General features: G+C 40.8%; 1 protein-coding gene across 1 annotated transcript; it reads right to left on the minus strand.

The window, feature by feature from the left end:
* Positions 1 to 38: 38 nt before the first annotated feature.
* Positions 39 to 16,573, minus strand: gucy2ca (guanylate cyclase 2Ca). The gene is made up of 27 exons (XM_043226320.1): positions 14,006 to 16,573; positions 13,113 to 13,225; positions 12,560 to 12,627; positions 11,325 to 11,543; positions 11,133 to 11,251; positions 10,503 to 10,599; positions 10,321 to 10,435; positions 9,186 to 9,324; positions 8,965 to 9,047; positions 8,161 to 8,272; positions 8,009 to 8,090; positions 6,842 to 6,944; positions 6,678 to 6,740; positions 6,045 to 6,116; positions 5,822 to 5,926; positions 5,645 to 5,731; positions 4,670 to 4,802; positions 4,341 to 4,478; positions 3,973 to 4,061; positions 3,400 to 3,491; positions 3,156 to 3,314; positions 2,282 to 2,474; positions 1,985 to 2,159; positions 1,292 to 1,390; positions 1,120 to 1,214; positions 857 to 933; positions 39 to 361 (listed from the first exon to the last, which is right to left on the minus strand). The coding sequence occupies exons 1-27, from the start codon at positions 14,205 to 14,207 to the stop codon at positions 187 to 189; spliced, it is 3,204 nt and encodes a 1,067-aa protein (XP_043082255.1). The 5' UTR covers positions 14,208 to 16,573; the 3' UTR covers positions 39 to 186.
* Positions 16,574 to 16,640: the final 67 nt, after the last annotated feature.

Raw genomic sequence — 16,640 nt, forward strand, 5'->3', positions numbered from 1 at the left:
GTTTGCTGTTTTATTGATTATGTGAGTTGTCTATGAAGTCATATTGCACATTATATACATCATTCATATTACAATAAGCACGCATTCAGAATGAATAAATGATAGACTGAGCAACCAAATCAAAAGAGTTTTTAGGAATAGAGTTAAATACATACAGATGTGTGTGTGAGAGAGAGAGTGTGTTTTCTACAGGTATGTGGTGGGGTCGGTCAGGTGCAGGTATTCGGGCTGCCCCTCGCTGCTGTGTCTCTGTGTTCTCCGCTGGCGCGTGGACAGAGTTTTGCGCCGTTCGTTGCCCCGTTGGTCCAGCGTAGAGACGATCCTCTCAGCCAGATCCTGCTGCAGTCGCTGGAAATTCTCTCTGAGGGTCAAACACCACACAGTGATCATTACTGATCTGACACAGATTTAAAAAATAAAAAGGTAAGTCTGTTGACTAAAAAAAGGTACTTGCAAGTTTATATCCTAGAACTAATCTCACAATTCAAAAAAAAATTATTACAATTTACAGCAATGTACATTTTTCATGCAATTTTACAGCATGCAATTGCATTTTTTTTGCATCTTTTCTGATTTTTGTTGCAATTATGTATATTTCATAATTCTGCTTCTTTTCTCAGAACTGCAAGTTATAAACATCCGACTTTGAGTTTACTTCTCACAATTTTTGTTTTGCCACAGAATACAGAAATGTAAAACGTTTTATTCTACAGTTCAACATTTTGTAGTTCTGGTTGTTTTTTGCAAAAAAAGCTCACAATTCTTAATTTTTTTTTCCTCAGAATTCTAGTAAAATGTTTTACTGGTGTATTGTGGGAGTATGTTGTGTTCACAGGATGAGAGCAGGAGCTCTTACGCTGTTGGTGGTGTTGGCAGGTTGTATTTCTGCCCGGTGACTCCAGTCAACCAGTAAGTCATCTCCTTCCCTTTACCCTGAAACGCAAACATGAGTTTCTGCTTTTATATTTTTAACTCCTCATTAACAGGACTAAAATAACAGCCTGTGATTGGTTGAATGCTAAAAAAAAGCCTGTAATTCACTAAGAGCGTGAATAAGAACCTGTGATTGGCTGAAAGCTAAAGTAGGCATTTGTAGTTGGTCAGAGACTCTCCTCTCACCTTCAGGTACGTTTCTCCTCGGTGTTCACACTCAAACTGACAGTCGGTTCTCTGCAGGATCTTAATGGTCGACTCGCTCACATGAATCCTCAGAGCTGGAAACACATCAGCGGTTTCACTCAAGAGTGTGCGAGTGGGTGTGTGTATGTTAAAGTGTGTGTTTGTGTCTTACGTAGGCCTGTAGACTCCATACGTGACGCCGTGTTGACCGTATCTCCAAACAGACAGTAACGTGGCATCTTATTACCCACCACACCAGCAGCACATGGACCTACACACACACACACACACACACACACACACACACACACACACACACACACACACACACACACACACACACACACAGAGACACACAGAGACAGTAAGAGTAATCAGTAAGAGTATGTTAAGGACTACACAAAACGCACATTATTATAGTTTGTATGCTTAAACTTACTTTAGAATTATATAAATTATTATTTATAAAATAAATTAAAAATAAAAAGTTGATGTTGCTGAGGTGTTGCTATGCGGTTGCTGGGCAGTTGTTAGGGAATTACTATGTAGTTGCTGAGGTGTTGCTATACGGTTGCCAGGCAGTTGTTAGGGAAATATGTAGTTGCTGAGGTGTTGCTATGCGGTTGCCAGGCAGTTGTTAGGTCATCACTATATAGTTGCTGGGGTATCGCTTTGTGATTGCTGGGCAGTTGCTAAGGCATTGCTATGGGGTTGCTGGGCAGTGATATTTGCATGATTTTGATCGTTTTTAGCCTTTTGACCTGTAGGTGTCACAAGCACAATCCTTAAGATGTTATTTAAATGATGTCTAGTAAGATGCATGTATCACCATCATCTCTTTATCAATCTTCCTATTTGTCTGTACCTGAATGGATCCCGATACGAATCCACAGTGGGATTCCCGGCAGGTGTCTAAGCTGGTACGTCCCCATGAACTCCAGGATGTCTAAAGCCATAAGACAAATGTCTACAGCATGTCTGTTCCCATTGCGTCTTGGCAGACCGGACGCGACCATGTACGCGTCGCCAATGGTCTCCACCTGAACACAGTGGCAAGTTCTGGCTATTTAACCATATCTGGCCTTTAAAAATTAAATTTTCCAAAACATTACAACAAAAATGATCATCTGAGCATCTGAACACATCTTGTGCATTTGTGCACCTTATAGACATCATGATGGTCAAGAATGCTGTCGAAGTTCTTGTAGATGTCGTTGAGCATGTCCACCACCTCCATGGGAGTGCTGTGATGGCAGAGGGTCGTGAAGCACACAATATCGCTGAAGTAGACGGTGACCTCATCGTACAGCTCTGGCTCCACACGGCCCGTCTCCTTCAGAGAGCGAACCACCGGCCTAAGAGAGAGACGGAGCAGAATCTCTTACGCGGTTTATCACTGCAAATCAGGGTCACTTCTGCTGCTAGCGAAGAAACACGTAATGGATGCTCAACAGTTGCTGTGTGGTTGCCAGGCCATTGCTAGGGCATACTGTGTGGTTGCTAGGGTGTCCTGGTAGTTGTCAGGGTGTTGCTAGGCATTACTACCTGGTTCCCAGGTTTCAAGCGCACTGCTATACATTTAGTAAGGACTATGGGTGGTTGCTAGGGTATTGCTAGGCAGTTTCTTGGGCATTGCTGTGTGGTTGCTGGGCAGTTGTTGGGTCATTGCTATGCAGTTACAGAGCAATTTCTAGGGCAGTGGTCAATTCCTGGAGTTTAGCTCCAAACCACACCTGCTTAGACGATTCTAATAATCCTGAAGACCATGGTCTGCTGGATCAGGTGTGTTTGGGCTGGAGAGCTGTGGCTCTCTAGGAATTTAGTATTAGATCAATGTTCTAGGGCATGGTTATGGTGTTGCTAGAAGTTACTAAGATTTCCTGGGAGGTGGCTCAAATGTTGCTAAGCAATTACTAAAATGCCCTGATTGATTGCCATAGTGTTGTTAGGCAGATGCTAGTGTCATCTGTGTGACAGCTATTGTTATTCTCAAGTGGATATTAGCTGTTTATGTAGTCTGTGTGTGTGTTTCTGACCCCGGGAGCAACATGAAGTTGAGCTGGTCGGCTCGGTCTCTCTCAGCCTTATACAGAGCTGTCCTCTCCTCAACCAGGTGCTCCAGGTTCCTCGAGTACATCTGCAGTCGGCGGATCAGGTTGTCCATGTAGCTGGCATTGGCCTGGTTGTGAAGGTTGCTACAGAAACACAAAGCAGTGCATCAGCACACCTTCACGACCAACAAACTTGATCAAAAACGAGCATCTTATGTCACTCACGAACCTGAAGATCTTCCCCAGAGCGCCCTCGATCCGCTTGAAGTCTGGACGCTTCTCCGGATCTTCCTCCCAGCAGCTCTTGATCAGCACGAATAGCTAGAAAATAAACGGATTTAATATTTAATGTATTTTATAGATAATTAAAAGTTTATAATATATTAACCAATACTAAACCAGGAAGGTCACTTAAGAACAAAGCATTTTTTTTCACATTTCTATAATGTTTTTAAATCTACAATTAAAGCTGTCATAAAAAGCCTCATGAAAGTTTATATACCTATCTATGACATCATTAGCATGTTTTAAATCAGCAATAAAAACTGAAATGAAATGCCTCATAAATGCTTAAATAACACTAAATGTCGATTTTTAGCTTGGTTCAGCCAATGCTCGTTTGCAGTCTCAGATCTGTTGTTATGGTAACCATAACTTTAAGCATATAATGCAGTAACATGATTGGCTCTTTCATCTAGAAGGTGGGGCTTCCTTTGCTAGAGCTGCCATATATGGGCGTTCCAGTTTCTCCCATGCACAGTATCACAGGTAAACTGTTTTATAGTATATGGAATCTGGGAACCTCTGCTTCAGTCTCTCCAACAGACTCGAAACTCAGATCGGGTCGGAAGACATTCGGCCCCCGCGGATACTGAACGCGATACAATTTCTCTAGAGAAGAGAAGATGGAAAAACACACACAGAAAGAGAATATATATATATATATATATATATATATATATATATATATATATATATATATATATATATATATATATATATATATATATATACATAGTAAATATTATACACGCTGTTCAAATGCTCCTCTAAGACGGTAGAAGAAAGTTAAGATTCCCAAACAATGCATTAATTGCAGCACAAATCGTTTTGCACATAAGCGCCTGATAAATGTTTAAACGTAGAGATGTATAAGATGTGTGTTTGTACCTGCCGTATCGGAGCAGCAGCAGGTGTGAAAAGGGTTCTTCCTGAGGATGATCTCCTGCGAGATGATGGCGAAACTATAGACATCACCCTTCTGAGAAATCCCCTGAACACGCATGTGCTCCGGCGCCGTCCACAGGTCTGGAAAGACAGACAGAATTCATTCGTTCGTCTCTTGATATGTCGGCGTTGACTAACACCACAGCAGCTATACGTTAATATGACTGTCGGCAGCATTTGAAGGAACAGTTCACCTAAAAACGAAGATTTGCTAAAAACTTTTCCTTGGGCGAAATATCATACGCAAAGAAACAGGAAGTGACGCCGCTAACCTTTCCCGGGTGTGAGGATGGTGTTGCAGCCGAAGTCGGTGATCTTCACCACCATGCGGTTGTCCACCACGCAGTTGGTGGATTTCAGCCGGCCGTGAACGCCAACGTTACTGGAGTGCAGGTACGACATGCCCTGGCCAAACAGACACGGCGATGACATCATCAGAGGCCAAAGGTCAACTCACAAATGTAACGACTTGTTCTGAACGTATGGAGGCCTATGTTGGTCGTACGATTAATATTATATTATATACTATATTATAATAATATTATATTATAATATTATATTATATATACACAATTTTAGTTTTATGTTTTCATTTTAGTCTTAGTAACTTTGTTTTTATTATCCTTTTTATACTTTATATATATATATATATATATATATATATATATATATATATATATATATATATATATATATATATATATATATATATTCAGTGTAATATATTAATGTTTTAATGGTTTTAGTTACTAAAATACATTATGACAACCCATATATGTGTATGAATTTAGTATAACTAACATACTGAGTTTTTATTAATATTTAAAATTAGTTTTTGTTTTTATTTTTATTTTTAGATTTTATTTTCTGTTTTCATTGTAAATGTAGATTTATTCATCGTGTGTGTTTGTAGGCCTAACTGCATTAATATTATTATTTTTCAATATTACTATATAGGTCATTTATTAGTTTATTTTAGCAGTCTTATCTCTCTGAAAACACTCTTTCTTGGGTTTGACCCCACAATCCTTCCGTGACCTGTCTGCCCTGGAGCTTACGTCAGATGTAATTCATCACTTTTAGGTTTTCATTCACTGACTCATCTATGATCATCATAAAGCCATCAGCCAGTGTTAAACTGTTTTTATTGACGTGGCAGTAAAAGACATTGTCTGCTGTGTACATGAAGAAGCGCGAGCGCGCACACACACACACACACACAGACACACACACACACACACACTCACCTTTGCAATGTCGTACATGACTGAGATCTTAAACTCCAGATCCATAAAACTCACGTCAGGATACGAGATCTTATCGTTCAGCACGTACTAAAGGAACAAAACACACACACACGAGAGTCATGAGATGATGGATGAGATGCGTTAATCTGTGATTTATGCGTGTGAGGATTGTTTTACCCGCAGCGACCCTCTCTCGCAGAACTCAAACACACCGAAAACACCACAGTCGAACTTCGCCGTGCCGTAAAACTTCGTCAGATTATAATAATCGATGCGCAACAACTGAGAGATGAAGAAACAAGCTTGGTTGCAGATTTTTCGTTTATCAAATTAAAAAGAAAAATCTCACGGAAACACACACATATATATATATATACATATATATAAATGAGGGTTTTACAGAATTGAGCTCGATGCGTTGGTCATCAGAGAAGTTTCCATCTGTGTTCTTCAACTCCTTCAGGATGACGGGCTGCAGAAACACATAGTACACACACGTGAGAGGACGCACTAGAGGTGATCGGTCCTCAGAAAAATGATAAAACTACAGCAATGACTGCATTAAAAAAATGTAAAACCTTCCCACAAGAAACCAAACTTTTATATATGTAATGAAAATCATGAATTATGTCTGCTCCGAGTCGAGGTGGAGGAAAATATACATTAAGAAATGTCTGTCTTGGCAAGTGTTTGCATAAAGACAGTTATGTTTTCAGTGAACATAAACAATGTTCATTAGATCAGTGCATTCAGTCTTAAAGAGACAGCAGCCAAATAAACCTCGCTGCTTTGGACTGAATCACTTTATGTAAGTTTTTATACAATAAGGCAGCGTTTTAAAGTTTGCTGATAATTTTGACGACTGATTGATGCAATAGTGTTTTTTAATGTCTAAATAGAGTCATAGAGGCCTGTTCCAGTCTGGATATTCTCAACGGGGCATATCAAAATGGAGAAGATCATGATTCAGGTCATTGATCCTATTTTTGTTATATGATATGATATTTCGGTAAGAAAACACACACACACACACCTTTTTATCATATCGGCCCTTGTGTATCAGGACGCTGTTGTCGCCCTTGTTCTCCTCATCGATCTACAACACACACACACACACACACACACACACACACATCGCTCAGAGGACGCGTCACAATCATCATAACCACAGACAGACAGACGGATGGAGGTTTTTACAGTCAGACTGATCTGGTTCCTCTCTTTGTCCTCCAGCAGTATGATGAGTGTGGGGTTGATGTGAGACCATTTCTTCTGATTGAAACGCACCCTCCTGTTCTGCCTGAAAACACAAACAGGTGCGTGTCTGAACACATAGAGTACACTGAAAGTTATTAAATTACTTTTGTTTTCTTTTAAGACCCCATGCAGTTCTTGTGAAAGCTAATGTCGGCGGTAATGCATTAGTAAAGCAAGCTATTCTTTTCAAGTAACTAGTAAAATAAAATTGACTGACAGTTCTGCAGAGTCGCAGAGGCAATTCTTTCAGCCTGTAACTTTTAACAAGTTGCCAAAAATACAACCGTTGTTTCTATTATTAAAAGCAAACAAAGAAGCTCAACCCAGATGATAATAAAAAAAGTAGTGCTGTCAAAACACATAAAACCTTTTTATTTATTAACAATAGAAGTATTATATAAATATGGATATACATATAGACATGTAAATCATTTCAAAATATACATTGTATGTGTGTGCGCATTTTCCTCGACTAAGGATTTTTCTGGTCAACCAATAGTTTTCTTTGAAGTTGACGACTCGTCATCTCTTCAGTAGTGTCATATTTAGATAAGTCTAAATGATAGGCAAGCTTTAGATGCGCCTGATGTATATTAGACTCTCCGTTAACGATCTGTTATCACGGCCTGCGTGACTAACGATTAGTCAACAATTACGGGGCACCCCTAATATAATGCAAACCAAAAAAAAGCTATTTTGAATTGACGGCACTATAAAAAGTAACATAATGCATTTTTTTTTAATGCAGCATTGTACTGCATTGTTTTTAAAGGTAACTTTCTCTAACATTGGTGCTAATATTATTTTCATTTTTAAAAAAATCACATCTAGAGAGGATCCGACTGGACAAAAACCATCTTAGTGAAGTGAAAACGCCTAAAAGTTTGATTTCTCTGCTGAAAAATAGAGCTAAAACAATAGCAGATCTCCCAGCCTGGCCGGCTAGAAATGTGGACAAAACCCCTCTAAAACCAGCCTGCTGGCCAGCTTAAACCAGGTTAGGAGACCGGCTAAAACCAGCCAACCAGCCTAGGCTGGTTTTGGCTGTTTTTTAGCAGGGTTCTCATTGGTTCTGGGGTAAAATGAAGCCCATTTGACATGCTTTACCTGTATAAGATGAAAGCGATGGCAGTGGCCATGACCACACTGATCCCGAGAACGATCATGACTATGTTATGAGTCTCCATCCCTGAGAAGCACACGTTAGTTAGTTAGTTAGTTAGTCAACACGATGCAGGGACAGACGTGAACCAGTTTACCGTGTTTGAGCCTATCGCTGGGCAGCTGCGAGCCATCCCACGGCAGGTCAGGATCCGTGTGATTGACCCGGGTGACGTTCAGAGCCGTGCTGAAGACGAACAGCGTCTTATACTGAAGACAAACAACAGACAACAGACGCTTCAAAGACGCAAAGAGCACAAAACCTGCTGTACTTCTTGTGTAGAATGTTTTTATATCAGGAATTGCATTTATTCGTTTAGTTTAGTTGTTTTCAATCTTTTAGATCCCAAAGACCCTGAAAACATCATCCTCATTCATATGTATATAAATCGTGTTTACGCTGTAAAAAAAAAAAATATTATACATGAGTAAAAATGTTTACATTTTTAGATCCTATTGGCAGTAGTATTATTATAATAAAGGTAAAAAAAAACATTTTCATGTATAAAAACCCAAATATACTCATTATCAATAATGTAAAATCTTATTTGAAAAGTATAATAAATTTCTAAATTGCATGATTAAACATTATATACAGGAATACTGTAATATTAATGGATTTATATAAAGCTATTTATTTTCTACCTTTTGCATACTTTCCAAAATCCCCTTAAAAACCCATGCTTGAATTACAACTGAGGATAAACTTACAAATAGTAAAAATTACCTCGAAAGGCGAGTGTAAAGCAAGGTTGTGCTGGGAATTTGAAAGCATCTTTTAGTTCAGGTTCACCAAAAAGATTCAGTTGGTTATCGTTTCTTCATATTTCATATCGACACCAGTATCCGAGTGAGCCGCTGGATTTATTTGTAATAAAATGCAACTTTGAGAATTGACTCACCTTGTATGAGCTGGTTGTGTAAACCACAGACAGATTGAGATCTCGGTCTCCGCTGGCGTCTAGTTCATAGTGTCCTCCCATGCCTGAATCCACACACACGCATGGACATTATTTATCATAACAAGCCTGTGTTCTTGTAGTCGCAAGGACCCTTTTGTTTCGAAACAAATACCCTGGGTTCTAGAGAATGTTATGTGTTCTGTTTCTTAGGACGATCTTACCCTCGAAGCTCATGTTTCTGAAGGGCTGGTCAATGCCGCCGCTGGACGGCTGCTGCTTCATCGACTTCAGGTTTTGTCTCATCATGTCGCCGAAGAGAACCACGGCATCGTGGTAAGCCACGACATAATCATTCAGCGCCTGCAGGATGGGAAACCCGGAAATGCTTAATTCATCCTCAGAACGCAATTTAAGATATAGGTTTTTTTTGGTTTGTGACGTCCCATTGACTGCCATGTCATGAACACTTGTCAAGAGTCCAGAAAAGCATGAATGAGAGAGAGAGAATACTCCTTCTGCCATCAATGGTTCAATCTGAATATCCACTAGGTGCAAACAGCGTATGTGGTTCTCTACGAGTCTTACACGGTTACATTTTCTTCATTTATTTACGCTTCGATTTGAATGAAAACAGTGCATCCTTGTTTCTCCAAAATGGCGCTAAAGCGACACAGAGAGATAAACTGTTGAATAAATGTTTTGCATGCAGAAATATGCAGAAAAAGCTCTTATCATGCAACTGAGGGCAGATGGAGTATTCTCATGATGATTTTTATACTTCTCTGGACATTCATTTCTGGTTCGTTACTTGGTAGCCAATGCTACAGTCACAAACCTCATGGTTTTGATGTTACGAAGACAAACAAAGTTTACGGGTTTGGAACAACATGCTGAAAAATGAGTAGTATTTAAGCTTGCTACTATGTCCCTATAAGTATTCATTCATAAAGGCTATGTTTATGAATATCCGAAAACACAAAACATCAAAAGAAAGAACCAAACAAAACAAACAAAAACATTTTATTCTAGCTTCATGCATTCTTTTATATCTATATTGTTCTATCATCATTTGACTTTTTCTATCTATCTATCTGAAAACCTAACACTCTTTTAACTTAGTAAACCGGTTTAAGCTTTTTAAAATGTTCTGGTGAGGCTTAAAACCAACTTAAAGTTTGTCTCGACAAAATGTTAGTCTGACTAATTTTGAACTAAATCAACTGACTATCTGAAATTATCCTGGCTTTTTTGGTAAACTTGTTTTATGTAACTGGCCCCAGATATATTACTCTAGATTACATATATATATGTTACGTTATCGTTGGTGTGAACAAGCTTTTAGGAGGCTGCACTCACCGTCGCGTTCGTCCTCCAGGACGTGTGTCTAGAGTAGTTTCTGAAGCTGTGCATGGTGACCACCAGCACGTCCCGCATGTGTTCGAAGCTGGACTCGTTGGTGTGATAACCATCACTGCAAGACATGTCACGGTCAGCGGGAAAAACGCTTACGTCGATCTGAGGCAGGCTGACAGACTCACTTGAACAGGTCGATCAGGACGAAGACCACATGCGAAGGAATGGTGGTGTTTTTCTTGATGGCGAGAACGTCGTCTGGTGTCCCGCACAGGACAAAAACTGCAAAGGGATGGATGGATGCATGGATGGAAGGATGGATGGATGCATGGATGGAAGGATGGATGGATGCATGGATGGAAGGGTGGATGCGTGGATGGATGGATGGAAGGGTGGATGGATGGATGGATGGATGGATGGAAGGGTGGATGGATGGATGGATGGATGGATGGATGGATGGATGGATGGATGGAAGGGTGGATGGATGCATGGATGCATGGATGCATGGATGGATGCGTGGATGGATGCATGGATGCATGGATGGATGGATGGATGGATGGATGCATGGATGGATGGATGGATGGATGGATGGATGGATGCATGGATGGAAGTGTGGATGGATGCATGGATGCATGGATGGATGGATGGATGGATGGATGCATGGATGGATGGATGGATGGATGGATGGATGGATGCATGGATGGATGGATGGATGGATGCATGGATGGATGCGTGGATGGATGCGTGGATGGATGCGTGGATGGATGGATGCATATATGGACGGACGGATGGACAGGCTTATAGATTTTACTCACTGTTGCTGTGGCGGTCCTGATCTTTCAGCTTTTCATCCAGGTCTCCTTGGCTCCTCAGCATCTCTCTGGAGACGTTGGAGGCGAACAAAGCAGACGGCGCTTCCAGAGCGTTGATGAACCTGACAGACGAACGGACAGACGTCTCAGTGTGTGTCGCGGGGCGTTGTCATTTACGTGTTGTGTTGTGAATACCAGAAGCACGCCTCCGTGTTGTTGATTTTTTTGTAGATGTACGCCGTCTTCCACGCGGGTTTCAGATTGGCGAAGGATGCGCTCCAGAAGTGGACGAAGAACTCTGAGATTTTGCGCGCCGGGGGGAGCAGCCGGGTGAGTTTGTCCTTGTAGTCGCAGGAAAGCCCGAAGCTGCCCGCTGAGATGATGGGGATCGTCAGAGTCAAACCCACCCCCTGACTGACAGACAGACAGAAGAGTTCAGTGCTGTTGTGTGTGTGATGCAGATAAACATAACACTGTCTGGGTTGGGGAAAGTTACTTTTAAAATTAAAGCATTACGATATTGTTTGACTCCCTGAAAAAGTAACTGATTGTGTTTAGCTTTTTGGAAAGTAATGCATTACGATATTATAATAATGATAATAACGATAATAAATATTTCTGGCTAGTGTAAAAAGCCCCTACTAAAAGTGCAATGAATAAGACTGAGGCTGAAGGAAATTTAAATGATTATAAATTAAATATACATTAAAAATATTATAAATTAAATGAAAACAATATATATATATATATATATATATATATATATATATATATATATATATATATATATATATATATATATATGCATCATATTCTGAATTAGCATTTTATTGTTTTATTAACTGTTTTACTAACTGTGTAAGTGACATAATTAAATGCATGTTCAAATTTAGTCCGAAGCTAAAGTAACATCATGTTCACACGCACAGCATTCAAGCTAGAAAAAAGTGCTCTGTCATTATGGCTGTAGTTTTGGTGTGTTCTCAGTGTTTACGGAGCTAACAGAAATTAGCGTAAGCAGGTCACAGCCGGGTCACATGAGTCAGGCTCGACTTCTCTACCTAAAAGAATATGACACCTATTGCGCCATTCCTATATAAGCCTTTTCAGTATTAATCAGCAGCTCATTTTCTCCATCCCCAACTCCTCCTCTCTCTGATTGATATTCCTTGCTGACTCTTTATCCTGAATAATATTACACTTAAATATCATGAAGTACATTACGTTTCCGCCTCGTTCTGTTCTGTGGTTATTACTGCTCACTCGTGACGGCCAGGGATGTTTTTGGGAAAACCAAACTTCATGCTAAGTGTCAGAGTTAATCGATTTTTTTTATGCTTTGTGTTTGCTCGAAAAGGGCCAAAATAACTACTTACCGAAACTGTAATAACGTGCTGTACTGAAAAAATGATGCTTTGAGCTCAACTTACTCAACCAGTTGAAACGTTGCATACGTGCAGGACGGACCCAGCATCATGCATCCGAGCTCGCTGCTGTTCTAACGGACAGAAGAAACGCAAGAAACGAGCTCATCAGCATGCATCGCGGAGAAGTCTATTTGACGCACTTTTGAGATTGATTTCTCATCTGCAATGCACTTATTTGTTACGTTTGCGTCTGTAAGATGTTTTAAAGATGTTTGATGTAGAATGCATGTAAAACTGACATCTTACAGGCGCTTGATGTGCCGTGAAAGCTCTCGTACGTCTGCGAGACATCTGCAATACATCTATAGGACATCTCCTTTTAGATGACAAATAGACTTGATTTAGAACTAACATCTGAAAGACATCTCTCAAGCGTTTGCACGCAGCAGATGCGCTCTAGATCAAGAGATCTTTAACAGACGTCTTGCAGACGCACGCGTGATTCCTGGCACCCCAGCGCGGGTTTATATCTTCGCGCCTGAGGACAGACGGCGCTAATCAACCGGAGCGCCCTTCAAGACGTCCTCTGAGCCGATTGTAATGAAGCAGAACTCACATGCAGAGACTTGAGGATCTCCACGGCCTCACACGTACTGCTGTCACAGCCCCTGCGCCGGTAATGCGTCGTGTTAAAGCCGCTGAACAGAACCTTGATCTGGAAGTCCAGACCTTCGGAAACAAAGCCAACAACGAACTTAGTCAACTTTACCTAAAAGCATATGGTGTTTGTTTTCTGAGCCTCGGAGACAGATCATCGGTGAAAACCCTCACTAAAAATACTAAATAAAATAACTGACTACTCTATAGATATATCTATTATTATTATAAGTTGAAACTCTAGGAAAAAAAATAATGCATTTATTAAAACAGTAATATACAAAAAAATAATATAGAAATATAAAATAATGAATAAATACATTTCGAAATAATAAATAGTATGATACAGCAAATGAATAAATGGAAAGACTCCAAAACACAAATACAATAAATACATTAAATTATAAATGAATTCGTTTCATCCAGTCCCCAACTGAGACTGGTTTTTCCCAAGGTTTTTTTCTCTTCCGTTCTGTCACGGATGGGTTTTTGGTTCCTCGTCCTTAGTTGGGGACGCTTAATTTCTACTGAAATATCTTTGATATCGCTCTGATTCCACAGATACTACTTAAACTAAACTTCTGACGTCTATCAGTTCAATAATTAAATGCCTTCAGCTGAAAATCGAGTGTTTAATCTTGTTATTACACGTTAATGACACTCTATTTCACAAATAACTGTCTTCTATTGTATTATGTTCCATTTTATTTAACAAATAAATGGTTTATTTGCAACTACATTGCATTAAATACATCATTATAGCGTAGTTGTTTATCTTCGTCTGGAGAAGTTACTTTATAATTCTTTTTGTCTTTAGATTTCCAGTTTCATACGTTCTGTGAATCTGCTCACCTTCGTCCAGGTTTTTTTCGTTCTCCGCTTCGACAGCCATTTCCACCACGTCTTTGACAAACTTCAGGCTCCAGGGCGAATCTTCGTCCTCCAGCAGAACCACGTTTAACGTGACCGAGGAGTTCCTGCAGCTCAACACGTCGAACCCGGAGACGCAGAGCGCGGAGCCCAACCAGAACCAGAACCAGAACCAACCCAACATCCTCGGCTCAGCTCAACGCCGCAGTCGCCGCTCCATCAGAAAGGTCCTCCAGCAAACATCACGCGCCGAGAGCTTTCTGCGTTTTTACAGGAACCTGGAGAGGAAATGCGCGCTCAGGTGTGTCTCTGAGTGTTAATGAACAACCAGCGGTGAACAAACAAAATCAGCCTGGTCTGAGAGAAAAGCTTCGTCCCTCCTGAGGTGGCCGCTTCGGCGAGCTTTACATCGGCTGGAATTACAGTAAAATCCTGCAAGAATTACAGTAAGAATCCGCAGGTGGCTCGAGTTCAATAAATCGGTTTCAGAAAGCCCGAGAAGTTCGGAAATGACCTGGAGGACCTTGGAGGGGCCAAAGGTCCTTCGGCGCCGTAAAGCAGAACGTGATGACAATAAAAGCTGACAGATAGCGGTCTGTAAATCCGCTCCTGTAAAAACCTCTTCTCAGAACCGGTGTTTACAGACGGATGACGGATCTGGGCGCGACGACCGTGAGAAGCGGGGCCCGGATCGCGGCCCTGTTTTCGACGCTGTGCAACAAACGAATAGATGCAATGAAGGCGCATTTCAATGACATTTCTCACGTTTTTCCGAGAAACCAAACGCAAGAGGTTTAGCCTTGCTGAACTTTAAGCTTAAATCGCATGTTTGCATGAAGTTTTACGCAAAACATTGAATCGAACGGCCAAGAAAAGAGGCTGTAAAAAGGCTTTTAGCTATCGGCATGTCTCGGTGTCTTCTGATCAAAAATGAGAGAAATGTAAAATCAGGACAGACCCGTAATGGTCTGCAATTTCGCGACGGCATTGAACTCTGGATCAGTTTGTGTGGGATTCGTTCTGGTGGTTGTTCTGGAGCTCGGACAGAAGCAGAAGTGAACCTGGGTTCCTTTTATTAAACGCACTTCAACTTCTCTTCCTCTTCTAACGTCTGGCCGGCGGTGATCAGTCAAGTCCGGCTCGTATTAACAGGTTCGGTCGAGCCTGAAGGCCGTTAATCGTTTCCAGAGATTTCGTAACTAATTCGGCTCCAGGGACCGGGCTTCTGTGAGACGCGGTAGACCTGCTTAAAGAGAACCGACGGCTACTTTGCGGCATGCGTTTGCATCCGATGGCAAAAACACCGAAAACGAATCTTCGGAGGGAGAGAGTATATATTGCACGTAATTTGCTTTCCGGTCGTGATCTGCGTCGGCCAGCAGGTGGCGCTGTAACACTGAGAGCACAGAACCTGTAAAAACCTCTCGAATACCTCTAAAGGCTTAGAACACGAAACCGAATTCCGTTTAAGTCTGGCGTGCTTTAACTTTTTCCGTGCAGGCGCTGAACCCCATCTCTGGACCTAGTTCTTACAGCGCACGCGCTTTGCGGGTCTCACGCGCTCCTTTGCGACTCAAAGCCCTGAACACGAGAAAGTTAAGCGCGTCCGCGACACAGCTGTCGTCGTTTATGAGCAGTAATGTGTCTGAATGTGTGAATCTTCCAGCGCTGGTTCAGTCAGTCTGAGAGGACGAGCAACAGCAGCTTTTTATTACTTTTATTATATTCGTGCGTGGAGTTGCGACACAGTGTGTTGTCTTGTCGAGGCCTGGCTAAGGCACACACACACACACACACACACACACACATGCATATTATATATTGCAATTTTACACAAGAATATATTGAAATGAACAAAATACAGTGTAAACAATGCAATGCAAAATAAATCAATAGTGTAATATACACGTAAAAAATATCTTCCTCTCTTATTTTGAACTTTCCAGTCGTATGTGTGTGTTTAATTGTAAAATGTTTATTTATAGGCTATGGTAAATGTTGTGTGTGTGTGTGTCACTGCTCTTTCTTCTTCTTTTTGATGTGTAGTGTGTAATGAAAGGTCTGGGCTATTACTCACTAATAGGCCTGTGTGCATGATTCGAAGGCTTCCTCTGATTTTGAGTACAGGGGAAACGATTTTGTTTTTGCGAATTTAATTTGACGATTTGGGAGTTTCGAGAAAATGCAAAACTGTATTCATTTATACATTTGATTTATTTTCACTCTAAATAACTACACGCATCTGTGATGACTGAGGTCTTAAACCATATATCTAAATGCATGACTGTTTCTTTGTTTATCTCCCGTGTGTGCTCACGATGTTAATTCATGTATGCTGGTTTCATGTTTTGGTAATTAAAGTGGCTCGCGAGATCAAAGCTACCCCAATCTACATATTTTTTATGCACAATATAGTATGTGTGTCGGTCAGAATTTCGTGCTTTAATTCAGTTCATAACTCATTACAGTTATTTGCATTTTTATATGTCCGTTATTCCGGTAGTAGTCACTGTTTCAGGTCTCAGGTGTGATGAAGCAGGTGAGAGGTTTGTTACGTGTAACTCTTCTCACGGCGCGGCCACGCCCCCTTCGCGCACGTGACCAGTCTCCGCTCGTC

This window comes from Puntigrus tetrazona, chromosome 3 (assembly GCF_018831695.1).
Source record: "Puntigrus tetrazona isolate hp1 chromosome 3, ASM1883169v1, whole genome shotgun sequence".
Lineage (NCBI taxonomy): Eukaryota > Metazoa > Chordata > Actinopteri > Cypriniformes > Cyprinidae > Puntigrus > Puntigrus tetrazona.

Excerpts from the sequence above, each read along its gene's own strand:
- gucy2ca (XM_043226320.1), bottom strand. The coding sequence starts at position 14,207 with ATGTTGGGTTGGTTCTGGTTCTGGTTCTGGTTGGGCTCCGCGCTCTGC. Across the intron at positions 3,315-3,399 it reads GCTCTGGGGAAGATCTTCAG|CAACCTTCACAACCAGGCCA; the intron begins GTTCGTGAGTGA and ends GTGTTTCTGTAG. Across the intron at positions 362-856 it reads CTGCCAACACCACCAACAGC|AGAGAATTTCCAGCGACTGC; the intron begins GTAAGAGCTCCT and ends TTTGACCCTCAG.